This window comes from Typha angustifolia, chromosome 4 (genome assembly GCF_048772165.1).
Source record: "Typha angustifolia cultivar Huaian chromosome 4, ASM4877216v1, whole genome shotgun sequence".
NCBI lineage: Eukaryota > Viridiplantae > Streptophyta > Magnoliopsida > Poales > Typhaceae > Typha > Typha angustifolia.
The window spans coordinates 434,067-460,105 of NC_133242.1; the positions used below are offsets into that span (position 1 = coordinate 434,067).

Here is a 26,039-nt window from a genome sequence, read left to right on the forward strand (position 1 = left end):
ATAGTATTTAATTTTTATTGTCACCCTGTCTTTTTTATTGGCTATATCATGGACCCCATAAGGAACTTGCTTGGAATAAATTGCTTTAATATTAATTTGTAGGTATTGAATAATATAATTATATATTTATATTCTTATGGTTATGTTATCACAAGTTCATATTAAGAACTGCTCCATAAGAATAATCTTCTAACTAAAGAAGTACATTGCCTTAGGATATCCAAGTACCCAAGTACTAATCATACATGGATAGATTACTGTTAAATAGATTTTATATATATATATATATATGACAGAATAATCTTAGATGCATGCTGCAAGTTAAGTAGGATATAATTAATAATATATGTTATATTGTTTGATTTGGTGTTTGTTTTTATTGGTAGACTGAGTCTTGTTCAATATAAACCCTTGTGGCAGAAGTATTCAGAGAATTTTTTTATAAACACCAAATTGATTCTAATGCAGAAGTTTGCATGACATGAGCTATACTTAGTACCTTTTAATTGGAAGTTGCTACAAGTGATCATTATGGTTTTCTATTAGTGAGCGAAATCTTTTAGAGAGATTACAGCTCTTAAATTTATTAAACTAAGCTTTAATTATCTAGCTGATCATCTCTAACTAATAGTGCAGCATGGAAGAAATAATAAAAGAGAAATAGAAGCAATTATGTAAATTACTTGGCTTAATATTGATGATTAATTTACAAAATTAAAGCTACAAGTTTGGAAGACTTATAAGTATATACAAAATTAGAGATATAACTTTATAATATAGCTGATATATACTGCTGTCAGGTTAGATTAATTGGAGCTTATGTGATTAACTATTAAGTTATATGAGTAGTTAAAGTTTGAAGATTAGAAAACCTTTGACTTGATAATTTTATTGCAGATAGACTCTTATTACCATCCTGGTTAGCGGAAATTTCCTGAATATTGGAACATGGCACGAAGGTGATGTCTTAATTTGACCTAAATATTTATTTCCCTCACACGGAATAATGAACAAGTGGCATGCAATATTTCTGATTGCAGACTTCTTCTACAAGCAAGATTAAAGTTTTAATGAACATATTACAGACTCAATCATACTTGGGTCGAAGATAGAAAAAGAACCAAAAGTCTAAGAATGATCAAGTTTGGGAGAACTATCTACTAAGATATGAAAGTTAAGTCAGGGGTGTTAATTTAATTATGACAGCCCAACAACCATAGTAGAAAAAATACCTAAAAATATACGTAACTAATGTGCGATACATTTTCTTCCTCTGATTCTTTCTCCTCAATCGTATGCTATATATATATATATATTGACCTCACCATCGAAGTCGTCGTTATATATTTCTTTTGTTTTTGAGAGAGAAAGCTCGAGGCAAAGATTCCATTCATTCATTTAAGTCCAAAAAATGAACCAGGTCAATCCCTCCAAATTAAAAGGCTTAAACATTAGTTAATTTCCAAAACCAAGCTACCTTTGATATACATTCCTATATATCTTACCTTTCTCTCATCTCTCTCGATCTACAATTAATACTATCAGCTAGCAAGAAGATGGGTGGATTTAGAGTGGGTTTCTTGCTGCTAACCCTAAACCTTTGCTACCTTTGCTTCTTCTCTCACCCAGGCTTAGCGCAACTCTCTCCAAACTACTACGCCACCATCTGCCCAAACGTCGAGACCATCGTCAGAGGCGCCGTCACCCAGAAGTCCCGGGAGACCTTCAACGCCGTCGGCGGCGTCGTTCGCATCTTATTCCATGATTGCTTCGTCGAGGTAAGTTGTCCAATTTCAAGTTCATGTCTATATATAGATATCAAACTAAATATTAAGGCTTGCTTATCCACTACTGTTGCATGCATGCATGCATGCATGACGTCATGTTAGGGTTGTGATGCTTCTGTACTGATTGCTTCCACGCCGAGCAACGCGGCGGAGAAGGACCACCCGGATAACTTATCCTTGTCTTTCGACGGATATGACGCCGTTATCAGGGCGAAGGCGGCCGTCGACGCCGACCCCCAGTGCACCGGCAAGGTCTCGTGCGCCGATATCCTCGTCATGGCCGCTAGGGATGCCATAGCTCTGGTCGGTGTATTACGATAACCACCACAATAACCCCCTTTATCCTTCCTTTGTTTATGCCGCTTTAAAACTCGCGCTTATTCCGGTTTGCGTGGGATGGCTTTTTGGTAATTTACCAGGCTGGTGGGCCGACGTACGCGGTGGAGCTTGGGCGGTTGGACGGGCTGAGCTCAACGGCTAGTAGCGTTAACGGGAAGTTGCCAGGGCCGGCGTTTGATTTGGATCAGCTAACGTCAATCTTCCAGGCTAATGGGCTCTCAGTGCCCGATTTGATAGCTCTCTCAGGTGAGGATTAAATAATTAATTCCAAGAGTTATCCGAGTTTAGAGTACTTATAATTCCCTTCTTGGATTATAACGTAATGAATAAAGCCAACGAAGGAAATATAAAAGCATCCGACTTTCTGGATGCATACAAGACAATCACCATCACCTCGTTCCCGGCCTTCTTGACTTTCATTACAAGAGAAGGAGATATGAACACACTATCAGACTAATTCATAGATAATTATCGTTTGATTCTTATATTTTATTTTTTATTATCTAAAAAAAAAATCCATCGTTAAAATTATAAATTAATACCTTTGTCTTTTTACCATTAAATGAATCGAATTTTGATTGTTGCTTAGCTTTAAGAAGCATTCACGTAGAAGCTAACGTGTATTGTATTGAGAAGTACATATACCAAAAAAAAATACTCTATCTTGTGATTTATTATTATTCACAGACTACCATATAAATAGTTATCATTCCACTCTATTTTTAATGCCTCAAAGATATTCTATATTAATTTTACCCCAATAATTTGTTACCTAGAAAAAAAAAACCTGAAATATCCCTATTTTCATTTAAAATTCAGATCTCCATTTATTTTTATCTTGATAAAAAAAAACTATATTTACTTTAACCGATTTTTTAAGAGAACTAACTGCAAGATTTTTTTTAAGGCATTTTAAGTCAAAATAATAACAATAAAGACAAAATGTATGGATGTTTTTAATAAAACCTCCTCCTCCCAACAAATAAATAAATAAATAAATCTAAATTTTTTGTATTTATCTTTTTAGCAATAAAAAATATTCGTTAAAATCTTTAATTTGACCGGGACCCAGCGGCGCACTCTGTGGGCGTGGGCCACTGCAGCAAGTTCTCCAATAGGCTGTATAACTTCAGCCCAGGAAGCCCAGTAGACCCAACACTCAACGCGAACTACGCGGCCCAATTGATGAACTCCTGCCCCCTAAATGCGAACACCGATGGAACCGTGCTCCTTGATCCAGTGACACCTGGCAGCTTCGACAACCAGTACTACAAGAACTTGCAAGGCGGGATGGGCCTCTTCTCCTCCGACCAAGTCCTCTTCTCCGACATCAGGTCCAGGCCCATCGTGGATTCTTGGGCCCAGAGCTCGCTCGCATTCCAGCAGGCCTTCGTCGATGCCATCACTAAATTGGGCCGGGTCGGAGTCAAGACCGGGTTGCTGGGTAATATCCGCAAAGACTGCGCCGTGTTGAATTGAGGATTTTAGCTTCTTCTTCGTTTGCATATATACCCCTCAAAATCTCCTTATTTACGTAGATGAAAAATGAAATGTATTTACGTAGATAAGGTGTTTTTAAAGGGGTATAGATGTGAAAATGAATAATAAAAATCTGGAAATGGTCATTTTGCTTTAAAAGGAGGATGATTTCTACTGAGAATTATATGTGGCAGAGCAAGTTGTGTGAAGTGATAGGAATGTAATAATAATAATAATGTGTTTGTTATTTCAAATTATGTATGTAATAGTTGTTGCCCTGTAACTGTAAATATTGATGTCCTTATTTTTTAAAATAAAAACTTTGAATGTTGGTATTTTACTTGGCTTCCAATGTTATGTGAGAGCTGAGTGTTATTGTGAAGTTGTGCAGCATCACTACATTAAAAGAAAGAAAATCTTCGACTCTCTGTTTGCAAATTACCACATTTGCCAGGAGGATAAAATTCATAGCTTGCATCTTACTACAATCAGAGGGTGAAATTCATAACTTGCTTCTTATTACAGTCATCACATGGCTCTGACGAGCAATAGTATCTCAGATCCCATGTCATTTCATCAACTTCTTGTGATTTCTCAGGAGGAGATGAGTTACATCTTAAATTTCACCAAAACATGCAGCAATCACATAAAAAGAGAACTGCTATCCAATGAAGAAATCCTCCATTTCTTTTCTTTAATATATTTCGGTCAAAATCCAGTAACATTGAGTTGAATAAAAAGAGTAGCTTCAAAAGCATCAGATTCTCATCTCATGCCTAAATTACAATGTACACTTACTCAAAATACATCTCAGAACTGAGTCCACCCTCTTTGTAAGCTATTTCATAGAAAATAATCAATTCAGTAACCAAGAAGCAAACCGTGCCTCTTTTGTTCCAGCCTACTTCAGTTGGTAATATCACATCAAAGAATGGAAGGAACTTAGGAACATGATAGGCGAGATGAAACTTGGTTCATGGATCTTCAATAATTCCATGCTAATCAAATAGAGAGCCTTGAGTACATTGACTGATTAAAATGTTTGTTAAACTTTGGTTTTAGTTTCGAAATTGTACCGGATAGAACCATTCTTCTGAGCGTAGTTCTAATTTGACTCTGAGGTATACAAACTTATTCTTCTGAGAGTAGTTCTAATTTTGACTCTGAGGTATACAAACTTACTTTCCTGATGGCATTAATGGCACCATGTTTTGTACTTCTGCTGTTCCAAAGAAAAATAAGCCCCATTTCTGCAACATGAGGAAACGAAGAGTAGTGATAATTCATATATACATAAAAAGCAACTATTAATAAATGAAGCAGAAAGATGAATAAATAGATGTTGAAAAAGATAAAGAAAATTTCTAGTTTCAAAATTTACTTTTGAAAAATATAATTCATATGTACACCAAAAGAAACCATGAAATTACTAAAGTTGCACCTCAGAGGATCATAAACTTTCTACTTTTGAAGAGGATAATAAGGGATACATATATATTAGCAACTTAAACAACAATTTACACAAATAAATTCTAAAATACAAATGTAATAGATCCTTTAGAAGTGTTACCAATGCCGAAGTATAGTCCTTTTCAGCTGACAAATTTCAGTTATTCATTGTACAAACAGCCACCCATATTGTGGTCACCACTCCACCATCTTACTACTGGAAACATCACAAAAAAGAAATAATTTAACGCAATGCATCATGAACTCCTTAATGATTCCCTAAAGCAGAATGAGAGAAAAAGAACAAAACTTTGTAGCTTACAGAGAGATGTGCTGTGCTGCAACTAAGCAGTAATTATCTTCCTGGTACTTCAAGTGATTTTACAGACTCTCCACCTGCATTCACAAAGTTTGCTACCAACCATTTTATTTTAGGCAAGGAAAACAGTTGCCCAACTAAGACAACATGTCAGGTCTGTCCGTATTTTTCATACATAAAGATGCAACAGCGACTCAAACATTTCTAGCAAGAGCATTCCACCTGAAAAGCTCATGTCAGGACGTGCTACCTTGTATAGAAAAGACGATATTTGGCTCTAATCTTGTTGACTCTCTCCTAATTCTGAGAAATTACACTTACAGGATTTTATATGGTCTGAAAGGACACAAGTAGAAACCACATTTGTTTGACTTAGACAGAAATATCATTCAAAATTCAAATACCGTGTACAAGAATCATTTGATCCTAACTTTGATTTTATCATAGAACCTAGCAAAATCAAATTCCCAAGAAAGAAAAATCTAATCCTTTATTACAAGAAAGCAGTAAAGATACTACCGCAGGACCTGATCCATGTCAAATTTTTTTGAACAGGAAAGAGGTTTATATATATGTATTGGAAAATTTTCTCACTCTTGTCCGGGACAGTAGATATAATCACTTAGTATTTTCTGTCACAAAGAGTCAATCAGTCGCAAAGAGTCAATCCTTCAGAAAGTATTTTCTGATTGAACTTTATTCTCATGAAAGATGTTCACATAAAGAATCCTTGCAACTTGAATGTTCACATGCTCACATTGTGAAGGCTTTTTGTGTGGCATTTTCTTTGCTTCAGCCCAACTTATTATACTGCTTCAATATTATCAAAGACTCCCAGAGTATTCCATATCTTTTACCTGGACTCATATAGTATTCTACTATTTCCATCATAAAAGGGAGACTTGAGCGATGTTGTCCTTCCGTGTTCATTCTTCTAAAGAACGTAGGCTTATCTTTTCAAGCTGTACAGGCCAATCACCTCCGAGCAACTGAGGTTTTGATTCCATTGCCACCTGAAAATCTTGTAAAGAAGCATGATAACGCTGATTTAATCCAACATGTCTGTCCTGCAATACACCATTCATACCCCCCATAATCATTCCGTTTGCTCGAGGCGTTCTCCTATTAGTGCACCTTGCTTTTCCCAAATCCATACAAGGTCTGATCAACCTCCTCAGAAATGCATCCAGTCCAAAATTCAATACATTAGCGCACTCCAATGATACACCAAGTCCTTCAGCCTCAAATTTCCGCTCCAGTTGCTTGCATAAGGACCTAGAATCTGGCAGTTCAGAAGTGCTACAACAAGACTGAGGAACAGATGACCTCAAAAGATGAAACCCGGCTGCAGAATCACAACGAGTTGGTTTACGTGGAAGAGCACCGACAAATTTTGGAATACCCAAAGGAGCCCTTATAGGACTTCTACTTTGAACACATGGACTGCCTCTCACTTGCTCCACCTCCTCCCCATCTTCCACTGATGCAACTTCTAATGGAGCTTTACTACCAATAGATATCAACTCTGGAGCGCTTTGCTGATCTCTCGACCTTTGCATGTCACAAGAATTGGTGACTTCTTGCATTGGTCCAGGAGGTACCTTTCCATTAGGACCGAGGGGGCTCGGTCGATCCCCAATCTTCCGATGACGGCTGGTAATGGATCTTCCTCTCCGAGGAGATGCGGGGAATGCATCTCCCAACTGCCCACTCGATATTTTACTGGTCCTAGAATGCCCTGTAGCTGTTTGTTTGCTAGGTGGTCCAACTCCAAAACAGGCATTGGCAAGAATCGAACGAATAAACAAATTGTGAAGGGCAATATTTTCCTTTCCAATGGTACTGTAGCACAATTTGTCAAACTCCAGTTTACTGAGTTTAAGGCTCATCAATCTTTTGAGGTAATAAAAATACTTCTCAGCTTTCTGCCGTCCAAGCTTCTTGAAGAGCTGAGATTTGAGCTCCGCGAGATCAACTGGGGTAAACTGCCGACAAGATGGCATCTTGGCTCCAATTACTACTCAGCAATGGGAATGCAGCTTGAGAAACCCTAAATAGAGAAACCACGCAATCCCTTGTCTGAGAAACAAAAGCTCGATCTGGGTTCGCAGAGAAATTGCAGAAGAATTTTTGTGCTGGATCAACTGGGGAAAAAGGAAAGCCACAATTAAAATGAGATAAAGTTAAGTAGATTTCAATGGCAAGGTCACTCATTTACTTAAGAAATTAAACCTAATCGACAAAAATTTAGGGCAAGATGCGACGACTACTCAGGTAATTTGCTCCAAGTAACAAACTAATCACGAAACCCTACTCCGAAATCAGGGATAATGATTACTAAAAGCTCGCGATCGAGCACGCGATCGAGGAAAGCACTAGATAGCGAGGAAAGGAAAAGAAGAAATAAAATAAAAATCTACCTCTGTCGTCGAAGAGCTCGAAGTTTGAGCAGCTCGATCGCAGGAATTTGGTGGAGAGAGTCAAAGGGTAGGTTCTAAATTTTTCCCCCTTTTTACTACTCGCGGCCGTGCTTTCGATCTGTTTATATATTAATAAAGGGGGCGAGAAGAAACGTTTGGGTTCCGGGGGAAGTTTTTGTGACACCAAAAGAATCGGGGACTCGAATTGGGGAAGCTTCGAAGGTTCGAAGAGTAAAGACGATTGTTTTTGGGTCAACAGCACGTGCGGCTCTCGCCTACGACGGCCAAATAACCTCTCCCTCACCCATGGAAATCCAAATACAAGTTCATAATAGATACGGTGAGAAATATATATGTTCCATATAACTAACTTTATACGATCTTCAAATTCGACTAATTTAATTAAATAGTATAGAATAATAAATTATTATTAATTATACTTTAGTGTGAATCATCTAAAAGTACTGAGAGTTTATATGAAATTGAATTTTGAATTAAACCACATAGATTGAAGAGTAATTTCTCTTCTTTCTTGTAGCTATATGTTAAAGTATAAAAGAGAATGATGCCCATTAGTAGTCAGAGAGAAATAAATATAAAAAAAAAAAGAAGATAATTGAATAGATATTTTTATAAATTATCTTATTATGTTTAAAGGTACTATGTATGTTGTTATTTGTTACCTAATAATTTAAAATTTAAAATTAACTAAAGGTTTGTTTTCAAATGCTTATAGTATAAATCTCGCTTAGCTCTCATTTAATTTTAATTTTTCTATTATATTCTCCTATACGGTATAAAGAGTTGCACATTTTATGTGTTCATATGCGATATATAAAGACCATACATGAGATGACATGTTAAAAATATAATTTAAAATTTAAAATTAATTAATTATTCAGTATAGTTAACTTTTATGAGTACACATACAGAATAAGGCTTTTAAATATATTCATACAAACATTGTTAAAAAAATATTTGGTTCAAAGGTAGGTTATAAATATCAAATATAGAGGAGCATGAGCACTTGAGGTATATAATTGTAAAAAATAAAAACTAAAAACATAATTAATTAATATGGGCCGGCCCAAGATCATAGCCTTATGGAGCAGCATGGTTCCCTGATACTTCTCTGCCGTCTTCTTCTCTCTTCTTCTACTTCCAAGAAACAAAAAAAAACTTAAGATCGCCGGAGAAGGTTTGTTTCACACGTATAGCAGTATCAATTTGCCTTTGAGTCTCCATTGACGACGGAGGAGGAGCTTGGAAGGGCCACTTGGGCTCTGCATGCTTCATTATAAACTTTGCATGAGGCTGTTAAGTGTTAATTTATTTTGTTAGATAAATCATGAATAGACCAAAAGCTTAAACTGCATGCAGAGGTAATAAAGTATATTCATATAGTCACTATACGGATTCAAGCATGCAATAAGTTTCAGCATTTACTTGTTCCATTTTTATCAACAGATCAACTAATACAACATATGATCGATCTTGTAATTCTTTTGTGCAGTTCTTTCTTTTCCTCAGGATATATTATTTGTTTTCGTTTGTCTCTTTCTTTTGTCTTGCAGTAAAAAATCCGATGCAAAGCAACTGGTATCGATCAACCGCACGTTAATTCTTCTTTTCATCGAGTTAATTTCTTAGCTGTTCTTTTTAAAGGTCAATCATAGTTTCATTCAAATGCGTGCTTATTCTTACGTATAGCAAGATACGTTTGACGTGGCATGCATGCATTAAAGCACTCAGTGTCGTAATCCAATTTTTAAACAATCTTTTTTTTTAAAGAAGGAAGTAAAAGCTCGCAGGTGTTCGTTGTGACGTAGAAATATTGACGTGAACTTTGTGCATGCAGAGGTCCATCTTGTCTCGACTTTATCCATGCAAAGTAATATCCTTAACCTTTGGGTGCAATTTCCTATGGTTTATAGATGAACATTTATTCAGTTTCACTATTTCTTTAAGGTTTCTTTTCTCTTTTTTCTGCAATAAGATGATGAACTCTGGTTCTTAAGACAGTTTTTTGTGCATAGTGTTTGTAAATATATACTTCTTATATCATCAATATATGTTACTGTAGCTTTGATTAAGAATAAGATATGATTGCATTTCATTATCTTGAACTCACTTAGGAGGCAAGTCACACTTATAGCAATCATTTACCACCTTGAATATAACTTAAGTTAGTACCTTTAAGTGTAGCTAAAAATCTCCTGCAAAAGTAATCGAATCAGGGAATTTCTGCAGACTGGGCTGCAGAGAATCCACATCAACCTCATTTTGGCTTCTCGGAGAAGAATGCATGCATGTCAATAATGATACGAGGTGAAAAAAAAAGGGAATAAAAAAGTACTGACACTTGCATGCTTCTTGGCCATATTTGGTAGTTGTTAGTGATTAATATATATATATATATATTATATATATATATATATATATATATATATATATATATCTGGATATATAAATGGCATATAGTCACATATAAATATAGAGAAGAGGCATGCAATGCAATTTACTTCTTTAATTCCCACCTCATATGGAGTATATTATTTTCTATAATTTTCCACATAGTAATTTATCCTATAGGAATATTAGGTTATGGCATGCCATAGTAAGCATTTATATGCCTGATTAAAGTTACATATTTCGTTCTTTTGGATAATGGTGTAAAAAATTAAATTTAATACAAGTGTAGACAAAAGCTCTTCAGCTTTATATCATCTCAAGATTTCTTGAACTCAAGCCTACTTGGGAAGTTGTACAACTTCTTCTTCACGATAGCAGGTATTAATTATTACCGAGTTGTGTCTCTAATCCTCCTCCTAATCCTGTAGAATTATGAGCTAAATCATGATTAGTCTTAATGTTGAGTATATTGCAGAAACGAAAAGAAATTAAATTAATCAAAACCAAGCAAGTCTAGTTAAAAGGAAAAGCCAAACCTAGAGATTTGTACTTGGTCCATAATAATAAAATTAAAAGTATTTATTCATTCTTTACTTGATTCGATGCTCGTGGCTAATTCTGAAAGATAAAAAAGATTAGTAGAACCTAAGCTTACTCGCCAAGTTGTAGGGGTTTTCCTACAATAGATTGATCCATAATTTAATATTTTAATTGGATACGAAAGCTATCAAATTATTTTTCCTTCTATAATGCAACTAATTCGACCTACCTAAATCTATAAGTTTGAAGTTGACACAAGGTTAGCTGCTAAATATTAATTAGTGGTTAATTTGGTCACCCAGCAATAATATGGAAAAGACGAATTTACCCTCACCCCACTAGTGGTGACCACAATTACGCCTTACAACGTTCGCCTCGCTTTACTCCGCCCATCATTATGTTTTCGCTTATCCTTCTAAACCAAGTAGCTGTAGAGGATGGTCTGTATGCAGAGATGCAGGAAACTGGTACATCCATTTGTTCATTGAGCGCACTCCTGCCTATACGTCGAGATGTGGGGACTGCAGACGATCCTATAGTAATAGTCTTCGTCGAATAAGCTACAAATATACGGTCAAAAAATAAGAAAGAGAAAGTAAAAAAAAAAAAAGGAAGGTAAATTTTTGGTTTTTGGAGGAGTAAAATGACAGAAAAACCCAGGAAAAATTTCTTCGTCGTCTCCGTTTCGGTACCCACCTCCGCCCCTTCTCTCGCTTCCGTTACTTCTTCCACCATTCTCCTCTTCCTTTATTTCTATATTCTCTTCTCTGTCTCTGTCTCTCTCTCTCCTTCCCTCGCTTTCCCTTTCTTGTTCTTTTCCCCTTTTCTATCTCTAGACTCTTATCTCTCTAGATCCATACTAAGCTCTCTTCTCTTCGTTCCTGGCTCTCCATTACCCCTTCCTCTTCTTCTACTCCTCTGGTAGATAAGCTGGAGTCAAGCGATTCGAGTGTCGAGCTCTGTGGAAGCAACCAGGTACCAGATCAGAGAGATAGAGAGAAGAAAACGCCATGGTTGTTGCGGTCCCCGCGGCCGCAGCGACGCCGACTACTTCGAGCGCACGAATCCCGAGGAACCCATCTCCCTCCCGTCGTCCTGGCTTTACCCCTTCGGAGAAGGACCGCAATGCCACTCTTGTACGAAGGCCTAAGTCTAAGGAGATCTCCTCCAGGTACTTAACCACTTCTTCTTCCTCCTCAAAATCCAATCTTTCTTCGGCTACAAGTTCTTCTACTACTACAACTACTACTACCTCCTCTTCCTCATCCGCTTCTTCTCGACGTTTTGCTTCCCCTCTCGCAAACCACCGCCCCACTACTCCATCACCATTGCCCCAACCGAAGCGATCCCAATCGGTCGATCGCACGCGCCCAATCGCCACTCCTCGGGTAACCAACAACGCCGCCGAGCTATCCTCCGCCGCCAAGTCCCTGTGCAAGACTACCCGAAGCCTGTCGGTGTCTTTCCAGGGGGAGTCCTTCTTCTACCAGACCAACAAAGCGAAACCCACTTCCCCTTCCTCCACCCGGAAGTCGACCCCGGAGCGGCGGAAGTCCAATGCCTCCGCGGAGAATGCCAGACCTTTGGAGCACCGCCATTGCTGGCCATCGGCCAAAAACCGGGAGCTGAATCCGTTAACCAAGAGCTTGGATTGCTCCTTGGAGAAGAAAGAACCGATCATGGCTGCTGTCCGGTTGCTCCGGAAGTCAATGATGGAGGATGAAGGGGCCAGAAGGGCTTCGTTTGATGGCGCTGAATTCTTGGTGTCAGACACGGATAGTGCATCTTCGGGGAGCAATTCGGGGTCTCTGGAGCCCGGGATTCCTCCGAGAGTGCGCGCCACAACTAAAGGAATTGGTGTTCCTATGAGGTTCTTTCAGGAAACTACTAGCCGGTTGCGCCGCTTTCCAGAGCCAGGAACGCCACTGTCGTCATTGGGTTCGAAGGCCGTGGCGTCTCCCAAGACAGTTCCGGCAAAGAAATCGCTGTTAAATGGCATGTTATCGTCTTCATTCACTGCATCCTCTCCTCTTCATGGACCTATCCGGTCTTCTTCTCCAAATAGGCCTGTGCCTACTCCATCAGCTCGGAGAATGGCCAGTCCTTCCCGGTCGAGGAACGGTATGGTGGTGAATTCATTCAGTGGTGAGCAACAGTTCAAGGGCTCTTCAGTTCTTAGTTCCATTGTGGATACTAGGAGAAAAAAGAATGGGGATAACAGGATTGAAGAAGCACACCAGTTAAGGCTGTTACATAACAGACAGTTGCAGTGGTGGTGTGTTAATGCGCGAGCAAATGCTTCCTTTTTGGCGCAATCTCTGGATGCAGAGGTGAGACATGAGGTTCTTGAACTGAAAACTTATTTTTTTGTGATAAATCATGGAATATATTTATGCCTCAAGCACCTAATAGCGAGTCTTTACCTTTACATAGGCATTTCAATTTTGTATTTGCATGATGGTTTGTGTTTAATTCTCCTTAAATGGGTTTCTTAAAACTTTACAAGTTGAATGTTATTCATTTTATGCTTTATTAGTAAGAACATGCCCTTTAATTTTTGTTCTTGCATAGATGTTTTGTCACCTATCTGATAAGTAACTCAAAGAAATTTCTTACTCCATAGAGAACTGTCAAGGGACTGCTGCATAAGATCTGAGATATAAGCAGATAATCTTAGAGTTTCAATAATTCATTGTTCATGGGCTGTGCAAGGTACTCATCATCATAGATAAATTGTTTGGTCAAAGCACCACTGTTATTCTTCCAGGAGGGAGGATTTTTTTCTTCCAAATTTAATCAGCAGGGATTCTTCATGCTGTCTCCTGTAATTTTTCATGCATCTGATGCCCGAGGAAAGTTGGAATTGGATACTTCATTTCATTATTTTTAGTTGCTTTTACAAGCTTGTATTCTGGCACTCTAAATTCCAATGTTTTGTTGTCTAGACTGAAATATAAATCAAGATCAAGAAATAGAGGCTTGTAATTTGTTTACATATATGCCAACTTATTAAACACACATATCAAATAAAGGTGTTGGTCACATGCATTGTCAAGCTACAGTGATACTCAGTGGAGTCGGAAGGACCATGCATGGGAACTTTGAAAACTTTGTGCAGCATATCTTTCAGGGACACCTAACAGATTGCCATGTAATTTGTGCAACAAGAACACCTTAATCATCTGGTCTATTTGGTTTGGCCCCAGTGCATCTTTCAATTCTGGTTGGCATCTACTGCTTAGATCAAAAATTTATTACATCATTTAAATGCTTCTTTTTAATATATATATATATATATATATATATATATATCTTCTTATTTTCAGCTTTTCATTCTTGAAATATCTAATTTTCTTCTGATTCTTACCAGAAATATCTGTACAATGCTTGGCTTACTAACTCGGAGATGCGTGACTCTGTTATGTATAAAAGGCTTGAGTTACAATTTCTGCTGCAGAATACAAAGCTCATGTCCATTCTCAAGGGACAAGTAAAACTTCTATCCTTGTCTGTGTTTCCTTATTGCTTATTTTCAATGTTACCATTTTCTTCATTTAATCTTTTTAGATTGGCATTATCATGTCTGTCATCTTTCCTTAGACATTGATTCCTCTTAAGTAAGCCAAACATTCTCAAATTTAAATTTAGTTTGATCACATAGTCATTGAGGTTTCAAACCAAACCAATAAGATTGTAGGCACTAATTTAGAAGTTAAAGGCTTATTTTTTAGTTTGATCCAGTAAGATAAAGAACATTTGATTTAGGGATCGGCTTTATCTTGAGGCAAAAATCAGCCAAGAAAACCAAATGAAGCTCAGTCCAGTATGAGAAACCGTGGACACTTATACATGATGGCATGATACATGACTATAACATCTATTACCTAATGCTGAGTAGCTTAAGACATAATATTTGCAAAGATTCTAGGAGACACCTTTTTTTGCCAATCCCAAAAGTTCATATGTTTTGTTACTAGAATGTAAACTATCAGCAAATTTCTTACAGCTTCAAAAGTCCTTGATGATAATGCTCTGTAAAGATCTTGTTGCACTCTACTGAAACAGATGGCATATCTAGAGGAATGGGCTGTAGTAGACAGAGAGCATTTAAGTTCTTTAGCAGGAACTATTGAAGCATTAAAGGCTAGCACTCTCCGCCTTCCAGTTACAGATGGAGCAAAGGTATGAAATAGACAAATGTCTTTTAATGTTTTTTCATAGGTATGTCTGTTAAAGGCTTGAAGTTCTGAATGAATGCAATTACTTTCTGTTCAACAGGTAGATATCCAAGAAGCGAAAAACGCTGTGGGATCAGCTGTTGATGTGATGCAAACAATAGGAAGTTCAATATACTCTTTACTTCCAAAGGTGTTGTTTTTGTCATTGAAAATTAGTTTGTTTATCATATTTGCTTGTTGTTCTGCCTGCCAACATGGAAAACATGTTGGTATTTATAGTTTTTAACCAAAGAACCTAATCGTTTCTTTACCCATGTTAAGTGCTGCATATTTCATAATTGATGAGCAATTGTACATGAACAGTGAATAGGATATGAGTATCAGATTCACATGTTGAACTTAATGCAGATGCAACCCACCCATATCGATGTCATCTACCTCTTCGTTAGGTCTTTCATCAAAGGGAAGATGGCTATTTCTGATTCCTACTAACAATTTCCTCCCAAGGAATTTTTTTACGCTTAAGCATATTTTCTGTTGTTATTTTTATCAATTTATCAATGACCTATTCAATAATTTCTGTTTGTAAGATGTGACAAGCAGATTCTGTTGTAATATTTGGCAAATAAAATCCCAAACATGAAATTTCATTTTGTATCCATACGTACTTTAACTTGCATTGTAATGGCTGAAGTTCTAAAACTAAATACCTTCTTAAATTGTATATTTTTGCTTCTGGAGACTGTAACTGTCATCACATACAGGTAGGAGAAACAAGTCTTCTGGTGAGTGAACTTGCTAAAGTTGCTGAACTAGAGCGATCTCTAATGGAACAGTCCAGAGAATTGTTATCTACATTTGCAGCAATGCATGTAAGTCATTCCACCTGTGTAATAGATTCCGTTCAAACATAATCTTCATGTACTTGTCTTTCAATTTCCACCTTCTTGTTTTTGATTCAAACTTGTAAAGCAGGTTAAACATTGCAGCCTACAAGGGCAGATAGTACAGCTAACTCACAGACAAAGCCTGGCGCAACCTTAATACAGAGACTATGCTTGAAATCAACTAACATCGCAGCACAGTTGCTAACTGGGTCTTGCGCCCAAAAGTTCCAAGCACTAAAACTGGTGTTTCCTGGATGCAAAAAGAGTGTTAACTCTACTGGCGATCTCACCCAAGTCATCCGACTCAATAGTTTTGTATGCTTACATCACAGTAGTGGTTGATTACAGCTTAGTTGCTGCATTAGATGCACACGGGTAATATTTGCTTTACTGATAAAAGAAAAAGTTGATGTGTATATATCTGATGCTTTCTTTTGCCTCCTTGGTCAGTACCAAGTTTCTTAGTACTAGGGCTACTAGCTCATATGTGAATGTGTTCGCTTTGTGTAGTGCTCTCTTTAGTGAAAGATTTGTGCTTTTGGTTTAACCGCAAAGCTTCCCCTTTTTATCTCCATACTGCGTGATTGATGTCTTGTATTTGCCCATTGGATGTATCAGCTTTCTTTTGTCGTGTATTTTAGTTGGTAAAATTTATTTTTCTTCCTTGTCTTTTGGATGAGTTCAGATGATAAGAACGAAAGATTGTTCTTTATTGTTCACAGTGCTATTAGGAACATTGGATCTGCCTTTGTGCCGTGTATAAAAGGAGATTCTTTGAGAGCTGAGATTGCTTGCCTAACTTTTTTAGATTGGTATTGTTGATCCTCAGTTGACCTTCTACTCAAATTTTGTAGTCAACGCTGAGTCATGTAGACTCTAACAAATGCTAACGTGGCAAGATGCGACAGAAAGGTCCTATCTTACTCTATCTAGCCATGATTCTTGAAGGTTTCAAACTCAAATTCTGGGCTCTATTAAATGCCCAACGTACAATACATAGGGGAGATGAATCCAAATGTTGGTCTCTCAAAATTCTCGCCCATATCATTGGGGCCTATAATTTGCTCATACGTGTGCTGCTTCTATCTATTCACGGATAAGATAGAATTACGATCCACTTGCAGGAAGATAAAAATATTAAATAAATTGCTAGTTGCTGTCTTCTCTAGATGACTTGCATGGGTGTTTAATCGTTAGGTGGTGGATGCTGCTCAAAATATTCTCCTCTCTGCTTGGATAGTAGGATTCTTGGGAATCTTCTCCTTTTTCAAATGTTGAACAGTATACTTGGCCCTTCAACGTACACACAGCCACCCATATGTTTGCTCTCTCTCTCTCTCTCTCTCTCTCTCTCTCTCTCTCTCTCTCTCTCTCTCTCTCTCTCTCTTCACTTTTGGTAGCACATTATCACCAACTCTCTTAAAAATTAGATTACAATAAACGCAAATCATATCAATTTTAGCCTAAACTATATAGATAAGAGTTTCAAACTTCTCTCTCTCTCTCTCTTTATATATATATATATATATATATATATAATTGGGAGAGATGAAAGGAACGATGGGGAGACGTCGAGAATTGCCAGTGGAGTAACTTGTGGGACCCAGATGTTACACGGTGGCCTGCAAACGAACAGTAAACCTGTTTAAAGAGGCATACAGGTGGACGGTGGAGGGCACCTCGTTTCTTGCCAAGCTTAGACAACAAGCTGATCAGGTGGGACCCGAACGGGGACCGCCAACCAGGATACGACGGGTCAGCGACAAGAGAAGAAGCGAGTTGAAGTCTCTCACGTGAGATAGAGAGAGTGGGTGGTCGAAAGTTCTAGCTCGTCATTTATCCCTCCTTAGCTCTGACCTCTGACCTCCATTTTTAATACTCCTTTTGGATTCCCAAGAGCCTCCCCCCCCCCCCCCCCCCCTTGGCCTTTGTCACCTCTCTCTCTCTCTCTCTCCCTCTCTCGAGCTTGGGCTTTTAGTTCGATCGTTCCAGCAACTGGCTCGTAATATATCTAAATAAAGATTTGAGTGGAATAACGTGATTTATACGATTGACACACGCTCAATGGCAACGAATGCTAATCATCTAGATAATTCCATCTCAATATTACCTTTTTTTTTTCTATGTATTACATATAGTTTTACTTCTAAACTATTATTATTATTATTTCAGATATTTTCTCTAAATTTTTTTTATAACACATAAGTCTTTTAAATTATTAAAAATATCTCAAATATCTATCTCGTTAGAGTTTAAGTTGAAAAGAAAAAAAAAATATATTTAATCTAAGAAAATGACTTATTATTAATAGTTTAGAGAGTTTGAGCGTAATTATCCCCTTGTCTATAATGATGCCTCGTTGAGGAGTATATGACAATAATCAAAAGCAAAAGGGTTAATTAGCATCCATTCTAGTGAAATTAAACTTAATACAGAAACAAAACAACGTACTAAACGGAAAGAAAAAGTCTCCCTGCTTCTCGTTTTTGGAAACATGCCCCTCACGAATCACGAGAAAAGAACTAGAAGCCTCGGCTCCTTTCCAGCCGTCCGATCTTCTCCTCCCGCACTCGTCGTCACGGATCCCTCCGAGTTCGTCGACGGGGATCTCGGCATCAAGCTCAGATCTAAATCACACGGTGGGGGAGATCCATCCTCCGACGATGGGCACAATGAGGCCGGCCACGGCCCTCCTTCTTTTATGCTCCCGTACAACTCCCCCATATCGCCGGCGAGTTCCGGAAGCGGCCGGATCGCTCCGCCGGAGAGCACCGCCTCCACCGCCGCCTGGCACAGATCCCAATTCCCAGTCCACAGCAACCCGACGGCTCCGATGACCGGGTTTATCGTCCGGCCACACGCATCGTAAAGCAGCGACCGGAACAGAGCTGCGTCAAGAATCGCGAGATGAGGGAGGGTTCTTTTACATATATAGCCTCAACAGTCCCTAAATTGCATACATACCCCTCAGCAAACTAACTATTCAGAATCTTCTTATTTTTCACAGGAGCAAATAAGAAACTTTTGAGGGGTACACGTGCAAAAGACCATTTAAAAAGTATGGGAATCGGTGAGTTACCGGGGCGGTGAGGGGAAGGGACATTGGAGAGGAGGGAGACGAGGCAAGCGCGGCCGTAGAATTTGGCGACGAAGACGGTGGCGTGGGCTTGGGCTTGTGGGCTTTCGATCCACTCCACGCTCGGCCGGAGCACGCACTCGTCGCTGCACCCCTTCCGCAGTACTCTGCACGCGTTGCAGCTCATCTTTTGTCTATGAATTCTGATGCCTACCTAGTGTTTGAAGGATTTCCTCGCTCACATCATTAGACGCCCTTCCTCATTTGTTGGTAGGTGTAGGAGAGGTTATATAGGAACATATATATGTAGAGAGAGAGAGAGAGAGAGAGAGAGAGAGAGAGGGGGTGGTGTGGATGGTGGTGGGTGCAAATTACGAAAATACCCGTCTTTGGAGGAACTGATTTCTTTGGGGATAATTACGAAGGTGGGGTTCCAATGAGATGGGGGGGATAGGAGTGTGTGCGTCTCCGTGATGCCGCACCAATGGTTTCCATGGATAAATTTTCTCATTGAAGGGTTGTTTTGCATATTACCATCTGGATCTTTACCTATGGATAAATTCTCATTGAAGGGTTCTTTTGCATATTACCAATTGTATCTTCATCTTAGTACGAAAAAAATATATTATTCTTTGATCAAGAAATATATTATTCTTTGTTCCATATCTACAAATCATATCTTTCTTTCAGTGGATTTAGATGAAATCTCCTCAGGAAGATGAAAACCATCTAAAAAGTATCTGCGTTAAAAGAGAGTATACTTCAAAAAAATAATTCAAACTACCATAATTACCATTATATTCTTTAAACTATCAAAATTATTATTATAATTAATTTTTAACAAAATATTTGTATGCTATATTAAAGTTAATAATCAAATATAAATGATTAAAAATATTGTTTTTTAAGTCTAGAATATAAAATATTTATCCATAATTTTTATCACGTATAACATAAAATATATTTTGTTATACTATTGGATATAATTATAGATAGATTTTCTATTACGTATTTAAAATATTATACTTGTCATCAATATCATTGTGCTCAGTCAAAAATTTTATTCCATTAGTTAAATCTAACTAACCATGATTTTATAAAATTCCCTTCTTAGAATGATAAGAAGTCGGTTCATAAATATATAAAAAGAAGGGCTTCTATGAAAAAAGAAGAAGTAAAATGTGGGGCTTGATATGCAAAAAAACCAACTAACAAATTAATTAATTAATTAATAGTTCTTATTAAATATTTATCATGTTGAGGGCAGCCGTCGTACCCTCTGGGAGAAGCCAAAGGTCGTGTGGCTCTTCCTTTATAATCTCCATATGAAATTATTAAAGAGTTCGGATGGTGAAGGGAAAATAAATTAACTGTGTAAAGATCGAAGGCCAGAGTACGCGACAAGTTCGGATGGAAACGCGTAGTGGAAGCCAAATAGAGCTGCAATATTCTTTTCTTTCCACAAAGAACCACTATAAAGCCACGGGAAAGGCCAAAAATGATAAGATTTGGGACTCTAGAAGAGATAATGAATCCTGAGAAGTTTCCAATTCACTCCTTAAATTATTGATTTATTATAGTTCGAGATGCCCGGCAGATCATGCTGTGACTGATGGACTGGTGATGATGACTCCACCTGTGATTAGATTAGTACAAATAGAATGATATCTACTAATCACTTGTTAAAGGAAACTAATGGAAATAGTGGTATCCATAGGCAACTCTAGAGAAGGCCCGGTCCAATGTTTACCTAAGTGGGCCGATTCGGCCTCAGCCTCCAAGTCCAAGACAAGCCCATAAGCATCGCGAAAAGTTAGTTACCATTAAAAGGTCCCCTAGCTAATGAGCATCATAAAAGCCAACCTCATCAGCTGATAGAAGCAATACAAAGATAAAGTAGACATTGAAATGGAAAGGATCAGTTGATATCGACTAAAAACTAAAAAGCTTGACATCAGATGAGACTCCAAAATGTTTGCAAGACTTGTAGGCAGCTAACACTAAGTCAGTATAGGAGATGGTTGAGCAGCATGAAGTTTCTAATACTAGGAGACTGGAACTGTAAACTGAAGATGTGTAGAAGAGGTAAAGATCAACAAGAAATGAGAAATATTTACTCTGCAAGATCTACAGTCTAATATTAACAAGATTCAGAATTGATATCTGCTTTAAGTACCTACTCCAAGTTTAATATGGAAGTATTAGCATCAGCTATAATCACCATACATCTATATCATGTCTTGCTTTTTTTAAGATTTGTCTTATTCTCATTTTATATTCGTGTCTTGTATCTGTGTCTGTGCTTCTTATCCATATATAATACCACAAGCCGAAAAGTTTATAAAGAAAATCGAGTACCATCTTACTTTGTTGCCATCACTCTCAATATAGCAGAGAATGGGACCAGCAAGAAAAAATAAAGCTAATTTTTTCTTCTCCAAACAAAGTTAGCAGTGACTTTGACATGTTCATCGATTGTCACCATGGAAAGTTGCTACTATATTGCAATCAGTACCCATCTAGGAAGTATATGCAATGGCAAAATATCAATCAAAAGATTGAAGAAGGGATAACTCTATTCACAAAGAAAATACACTATGACAGATACACCCTTGCTTTATCCTTTTACACCCTAACTGAAAACACATCCGATAGGGTTACCTTGGTCATTTTAAAGGAATTGCTTTGTCAACAGTGTTGTTTTCTTTTGTATATATCATCAAACCATAAAAATAGCAAGATAGTTGACTTGTGAAAATTATTGTGTGTGTGTTTTTTTTAATAAGAGAATTATTATGTGTGATATGCATTTAACATCACATCTTGAAAAGGAGTCGGAGCCAGTAGAAAAGGGAGCAACTATCAGCAGTACCTTAATAGTAGGACTATCCCTTCAGCTTCATACTTCACCTTTAGCAGTTTCATAACCAAAGAAAATCAGCCATGGCTCCTCGAACTCCAAGAGTGGTAGTGCCTATCGATGTTAAGAAGAAGCCGTGGGAACAGAAGCTTCCTCTTCATAACCGCTGGCACCCAGACATCCCTGCTGTTGCTGATGTAGCTGAAGGGGAGGTCTTCCGAGTCGAGATGGTAGATTGGACTGGAGGCAGAATTGGTGATAATAACTCAGCTGCTGATATCAAATCAATAGACACTACAATTGTGAGTTACTTTATCATTCTGAAAAGAGAAAGAAAAAGTTTGATATTGTTTTCTGTACTCTATTTCATATGAATCCAGGTGCATACTAAGGACAGTTCCATAGATCTAGTTAATTAATAAGTAGAATAGCATATCCGTTGCTATCTATATAAATTAATAGCTGAATCAGTAGTAGTATTTTACAAAATCACGAGTAACATAGAGCTCATATGAAAGAATAGTATAATGGCATGCATATCAGATCTTACACATAATAGAGGAGAAAACACAGATGAAACACTGCATAATACAGAGGTGAAGCAGCCAATCCATACCATAAGTAATATCCAAACAACATAATCATAAGCATGCTTTCACGAATCATGAGTGTACCGATGGGAAGCCTTTCTGTTTTTGTAATTTGTATCTCCATGTATGAGCTGCCAATCACTCAAAATAAATGATCTACTTTGTGAACTTGAAATTGCAGGGAGGTATAATACTTGTGTCAGAAAATTAAAGTCAGGACTCCATGATCGACCTATTCCTATAGCACGAGCTTTAAGAGAATTAGATGATACTTGAAGATTTCTCAGATTACTACTTTCTGTAGGAAACATTTGAAAGTAGATGTAATTCTTAATTTTTCAAATCAATTCCAACATGTCTACAGCAATTGACCAAAATCTCTTTCACAGACACATTACCTTAGCGGGCCTTTAAGAGTTTCAGATTCCAAAGGTGTCCCTGCCCGGCCTGGCGATCTTCTTGTAGTTGAGATCTGCAACTTGGGCCCGCTACCTGGCGATGAATGGGGTTATACAGGAACATTTGATAGAGAGAATGGAGGTGGTTTTTTAACTGACCACTTCCCTTGTGCAACAAAAGCTATTTGGTACTTCGAAGGAATCTATGCATACTCTCCTCATATACCAGGCATACCTTCGTCTTCCCCTCTATTAATGGTTCCATACCAATAAGCATACTAATCCTTGCCCAACAGGTGTTCGATTTCCAGGATTGACTCATCCTGGAATTATTGGAACTGCACCATCAATTGAACTTCTAAATATATGGAATGAGAGGGAAAAGAAACTAGTAGAAAGCGGCACTCAGTCACACAAATTATGTGAAGTTCTGCACCAGCGCCCACTTGCTAACCTGCCAACTCCCAGGAATTGCCTTCTTGGAAAGGTAAGAAGCAACAGCTGAGATCCAGATCTTGATTTAGTTATTTAGACGACGGGAAGCAGGACTTACATAGCCCTATGATAAGATCAATTCCAAACTCATGCTTGCTCATAATAAGAACAGCAGTACTCAGAACCTGATTCATGCTCTATACAGATCAAAGAAGGAACTGTTGATTGGGAAATGATTGCCAATGAGGCTGCAAGAACTATACCTGGAAGGGAAAATGGGGGGAATTGTGACATCAAGAATCTTAGCAGAGGTTCAAAAGTATATCTTCCAGTATTTGTAGATGGAGCAAATCTTAGCACTGGTGATATGCACTTCTCCCAAGGTGACGGTGAAGTTTCCTTTTGTGGAGCAATAGAAATGAGTGGGTTCCTTGAGCTAAAGTAATTCCCCAAATCTTTCTCTCGGCACTATGTTTTTCCTATGATCCTATTTTGCTAGATGATTTCCCCAAGGAATATCACTGCAGATTTAATCTTGGCGAAAACAGAATGGCACAAAATATTCAGCACATCACAAGCAAGGACTATGTGCATCTCTTAGAATCATTCCTTCTGACATCATAAATATTCATTCCTCGCAGCCTCCAAGTTCTAAATTTCTAATAACCAGATGAATTATATGAAATTCTAATGATTGCTCAATGATTGAACTGCATGCACGCTTGTAACATGTTGTGTAACATATTGTATTGCAAGCTATATTCCATTCTTCATTAACTCGGTGCTTCAAACACCAACTCATGCATAACAATCATGTGCTTTTGAGCATAATGTTCCAACACATATGAGTGTCTGCAGGTGCGAGATCATAAGGGAAGGGATGAGGGAGTACCTGACACCTATGGGCCCTACACCTCTACATGTTAACCCAATCTTTGAGATAGGGCCAGTAGAGCCACGGTTCTCAGAGTGGTTGGTTTTTGAGGGAATCAGTGTTGATGAGGCTGGGCAGCAGCATTACCTTGATGCTTCAGTAGCTTACAAACGTGCTATTCTCAATGCCATTGACTACCTCTCTAGATTTGGATACTCAAAGGAGCAGGTAGGCTGTATGACCAGACCAAACTTAGAACTTCATTTTTTTTTTTATTAACCCTATTCTGATGTTTAGGCTTTTAAGAATGAAACCCACCATGGTTTATCCATTTCAGGTATATCTGTTACTGTCATGCTGCCCCTGTGAAGGCAGGATATCAGGAATTGTAGACACCCCGAACGCAGTTGCGACCTTTGCGATCCCTACTGCCATTTTTGATCAGGTCAGCAGTCGTATGGTTTTATAATCTCTTGCTGCTATCTTCTGGCTAACCAACTCAGCCACAAAAATAAAGTTAAATCCCACCTAGCACATCAAGGAGTCATCTTATTATGATTCTGATAACTGTTTCAAGTCAGTCACAGCAGAAACATTGGACACTAGCATAGATAGGTTAATACAAAGCAGAGAGAGAGAGTTAGGGATCAAATAATCACTTCTAAGTTAGAGAAGATTCAGCACACACCCACAAATGCCATAAAAGTAAATCCCACATTTCTCAGGTAGTGTTATAGATTTACAACTAAACTAAGGGAATCAGTGTTAAATGATAAGATTTTCCTGCAGTTATGACGTAGCAAGAGAAGTTCAAAATTGTGTGCAAAGTTGCAAACTAGTCTAATGAAAAAAATGCTACTATCATTTAAATTGCACTTCTCTCAGACCTTCAGACAAATTTTCAACTGAAAACCTATCATACTCGTACTTATATGTTGTTGTGTGCATGGGTACAATGTAATGCCAACAAAGGATATAAGGCCAAAATCTGGAAAGGTGCCTAAGGGTCCAAGACTCATGAAAAGAGTACCGGACGTCCTGAAGTGTTCATATGATGGCGATCTTCCTGTCACACAAAATCCAGCTGGGAATGAGATGGATCGTCAAGATTAATGATACTGTCAATTGCAGTAGCACTGCCTTCCCTGGATTATTGTCTTGCTAATAGAAAATAAAAGCATATTCTATACATTGTTTCTTATCGTTTTATATTGTAAACAACAGATGTGCTTTATAGAATTCCCGGAACCTCTGGTGTGATACCATGTTAACTCCTACAATCTATCAAAAAGGGATGAGGAATTAGTCATGTAGCCTCTCTTTCTGCAGGAAATGCAGTACTCATAATCGTTACGGAGTTATAACCATGTAACTAGGTATATTATCTTGAACACAGACATAAAAATGTCGATTGAAATTGATATAAAATAACGCCGCATACAAGCTCCTATTAGCATCAAATGAATAATGAGCAAACAATATGAGATGCTGTATGCAAGAGACTTAACCACAAATATGGTAGATAAATCATAATTATAGAAACTATATAGATACCAGAAACTAACCACATACGAATTCTAGCAATATTAATTGTGCGATCCAATGCTTCTCCTTAAACCTCGGCTGAGATTATAAGACGATGGATAACGATGGCTCACTAGATCACTTAACTGATAGAGATTAAAAAAGGCACAAGACTAAGATAGCAAATTCACGTCCTCGAAGTGGAAGCTCCTCGTCGTCGTCCTCCATCGTCGTTTTCCTTGAGCAAGAGGAGGTATTCTGGGTCGACGACGTCGAGCTCCGGTCTTTCGCCATCACTTTTCTAGGTCTCGATCGAAAAGCTAGGGTTCTAGCCAAATCCGAGAGAGAGAGAGAGAGCAAGGTGTGGAAGAGGATATTAGATTATTAGGGAAGCGGGAAAGAGAGAGGGCAATAGGTCATATAAAAATATGTTTTAAAATTTGACGAAATATTCTCGCTCCTTGCATCGACG

The 26,039-nt window shown here is 38.0% G+C and overlaps 5 protein-coding genes across 7 annotated transcripts; 3 read left to right on the top strand and 2 right to left on the bottom strand.

Moving 5' to 3' along the window:
* Positions 1 to 1,466: 1,466 nt before the first annotated feature.
* Positions 1,467 to 3,945, top strand: LOC140758697 (peroxidase 50-like). The gene is made up of 4 exons (XM_073094952.1): positions 1,467 to 1,778; positions 1,890 to 2,090; positions 2,207 to 2,372; positions 3,199 to 3,945. The coding sequence occupies exons 1-4, from the start codon at positions 1,557 to 1,559 to the stop codon at positions 3,603 to 3,605; spliced, it is 996 nt and encodes a 331-aa protein (XP_072951053.1). The 5' UTR covers positions 1,467 to 1,556; the 3' UTR covers positions 3,606 to 3,945.
* A 337-nt stretch (positions 3,946 to 4,282) lies between these two features.
* LOC140759374 (uncharacterized) lies at positions 4,283 to 7,984 on the bottom strand. 3 transcript variants are annotated; one of them, XR_012104226.1, is made up of 4 exons: positions 7,794 to 7,984; positions 5,377 to 7,517; positions 5,176 to 5,271; positions 4,283 to 4,855 (listed from the first exon to the last, which is right to left on the bottom strand). XR_012104226.1 is itself a non-coding variant. In XM_073095919.1 (2 exons), the coding sequence occupies exon 2, from the start codon at positions 7,374 to 7,376 to the stop codon at positions 6,300 to 6,302; it is 1,077 nt and encodes a 358-aa protein (XP_072952020.1). In that variant the 5' UTR covers positions 7,377 to 7,517; positions 7,794 to 7,984; the 3' UTR covers positions 4,283 to 6,299. The 3 variants fall into 3 exon arrangements, 1 of the variants encoding a protein (XP_072952020.1); XR_012104225.1 differs by having other exon boundaries at positions 4,283 to 5,271; XM_073095919.1 differs by having other exon boundaries at positions 4,283 to 7,517.
* Positions 7,985 to 11,424: 3,440 nt separating this feature from the next.
* LOC140758618 (protein SNOWY COTYLEDON 3-like) lies at positions 11,425 to 16,432 on the top strand. The gene is made up of 6 exons (XM_073094851.1): positions 11,425 to 13,075; positions 14,116 to 14,235; positions 14,811 to 14,927; positions 15,024 to 15,113; positions 15,688 to 15,795; positions 15,899 to 16,432. Exons 1-6 carry the CDS (start codon positions 11,756 to 11,758, stop codon positions 15,965 to 15,967), a joined length of 1,824 nt encoding a protein of 607 aa, XP_072950952.1. The 5' UTR covers positions 11,425 to 11,755; the 3' UTR covers positions 15,968 to 16,432.
* Positions 16,433 to 18,193: 1,761 nt separating this feature from the next.
* LOC140759254 (LOB domain-containing protein 37-like) lies at positions 18,194 to 19,165 on the bottom strand. The gene is made up of 2 exons (XM_073095763.1): positions 18,890 to 19,165; positions 18,194 to 18,698 (listed from the first exon to the last, which is right to left on the bottom strand). Exons 1-2 carry the CDS (start codon positions 19,071 to 19,073, stop codon positions 18,319 to 18,321), a joined length of 564 nt encoding a protein of 187 aa, XP_072951864.1. The 5' UTR covers positions 19,074 to 19,165; the 3' UTR covers positions 18,194 to 18,318.
* A 2,582-nt stretch (positions 19,166 to 21,747) lies between these two features.
* LOC140759548 (uncharacterized) lies at positions 21,748 to 25,356 on the top strand. Its single transcript, XM_073096137.1, has 7 exons — positions 21,748 to 22,048; positions 22,726 to 22,963; positions 23,031 to 23,221; positions 23,375 to 23,610; positions 24,028 to 24,271; positions 24,381 to 24,488; positions 25,016 to 25,356. Exons 1-7 carry the CDS (start codon positions 21,830 to 21,832, stop codon positions 25,154 to 25,156), a joined length of 1,377 nt encoding a protein of 458 aa, XP_072952238.1. The 5' UTR covers positions 21,748 to 21,829; the 3' UTR covers positions 25,157 to 25,356.
* The last annotated feature ends 683 nt before the right edge of the window (positions 25,357 to 26,039 follow it).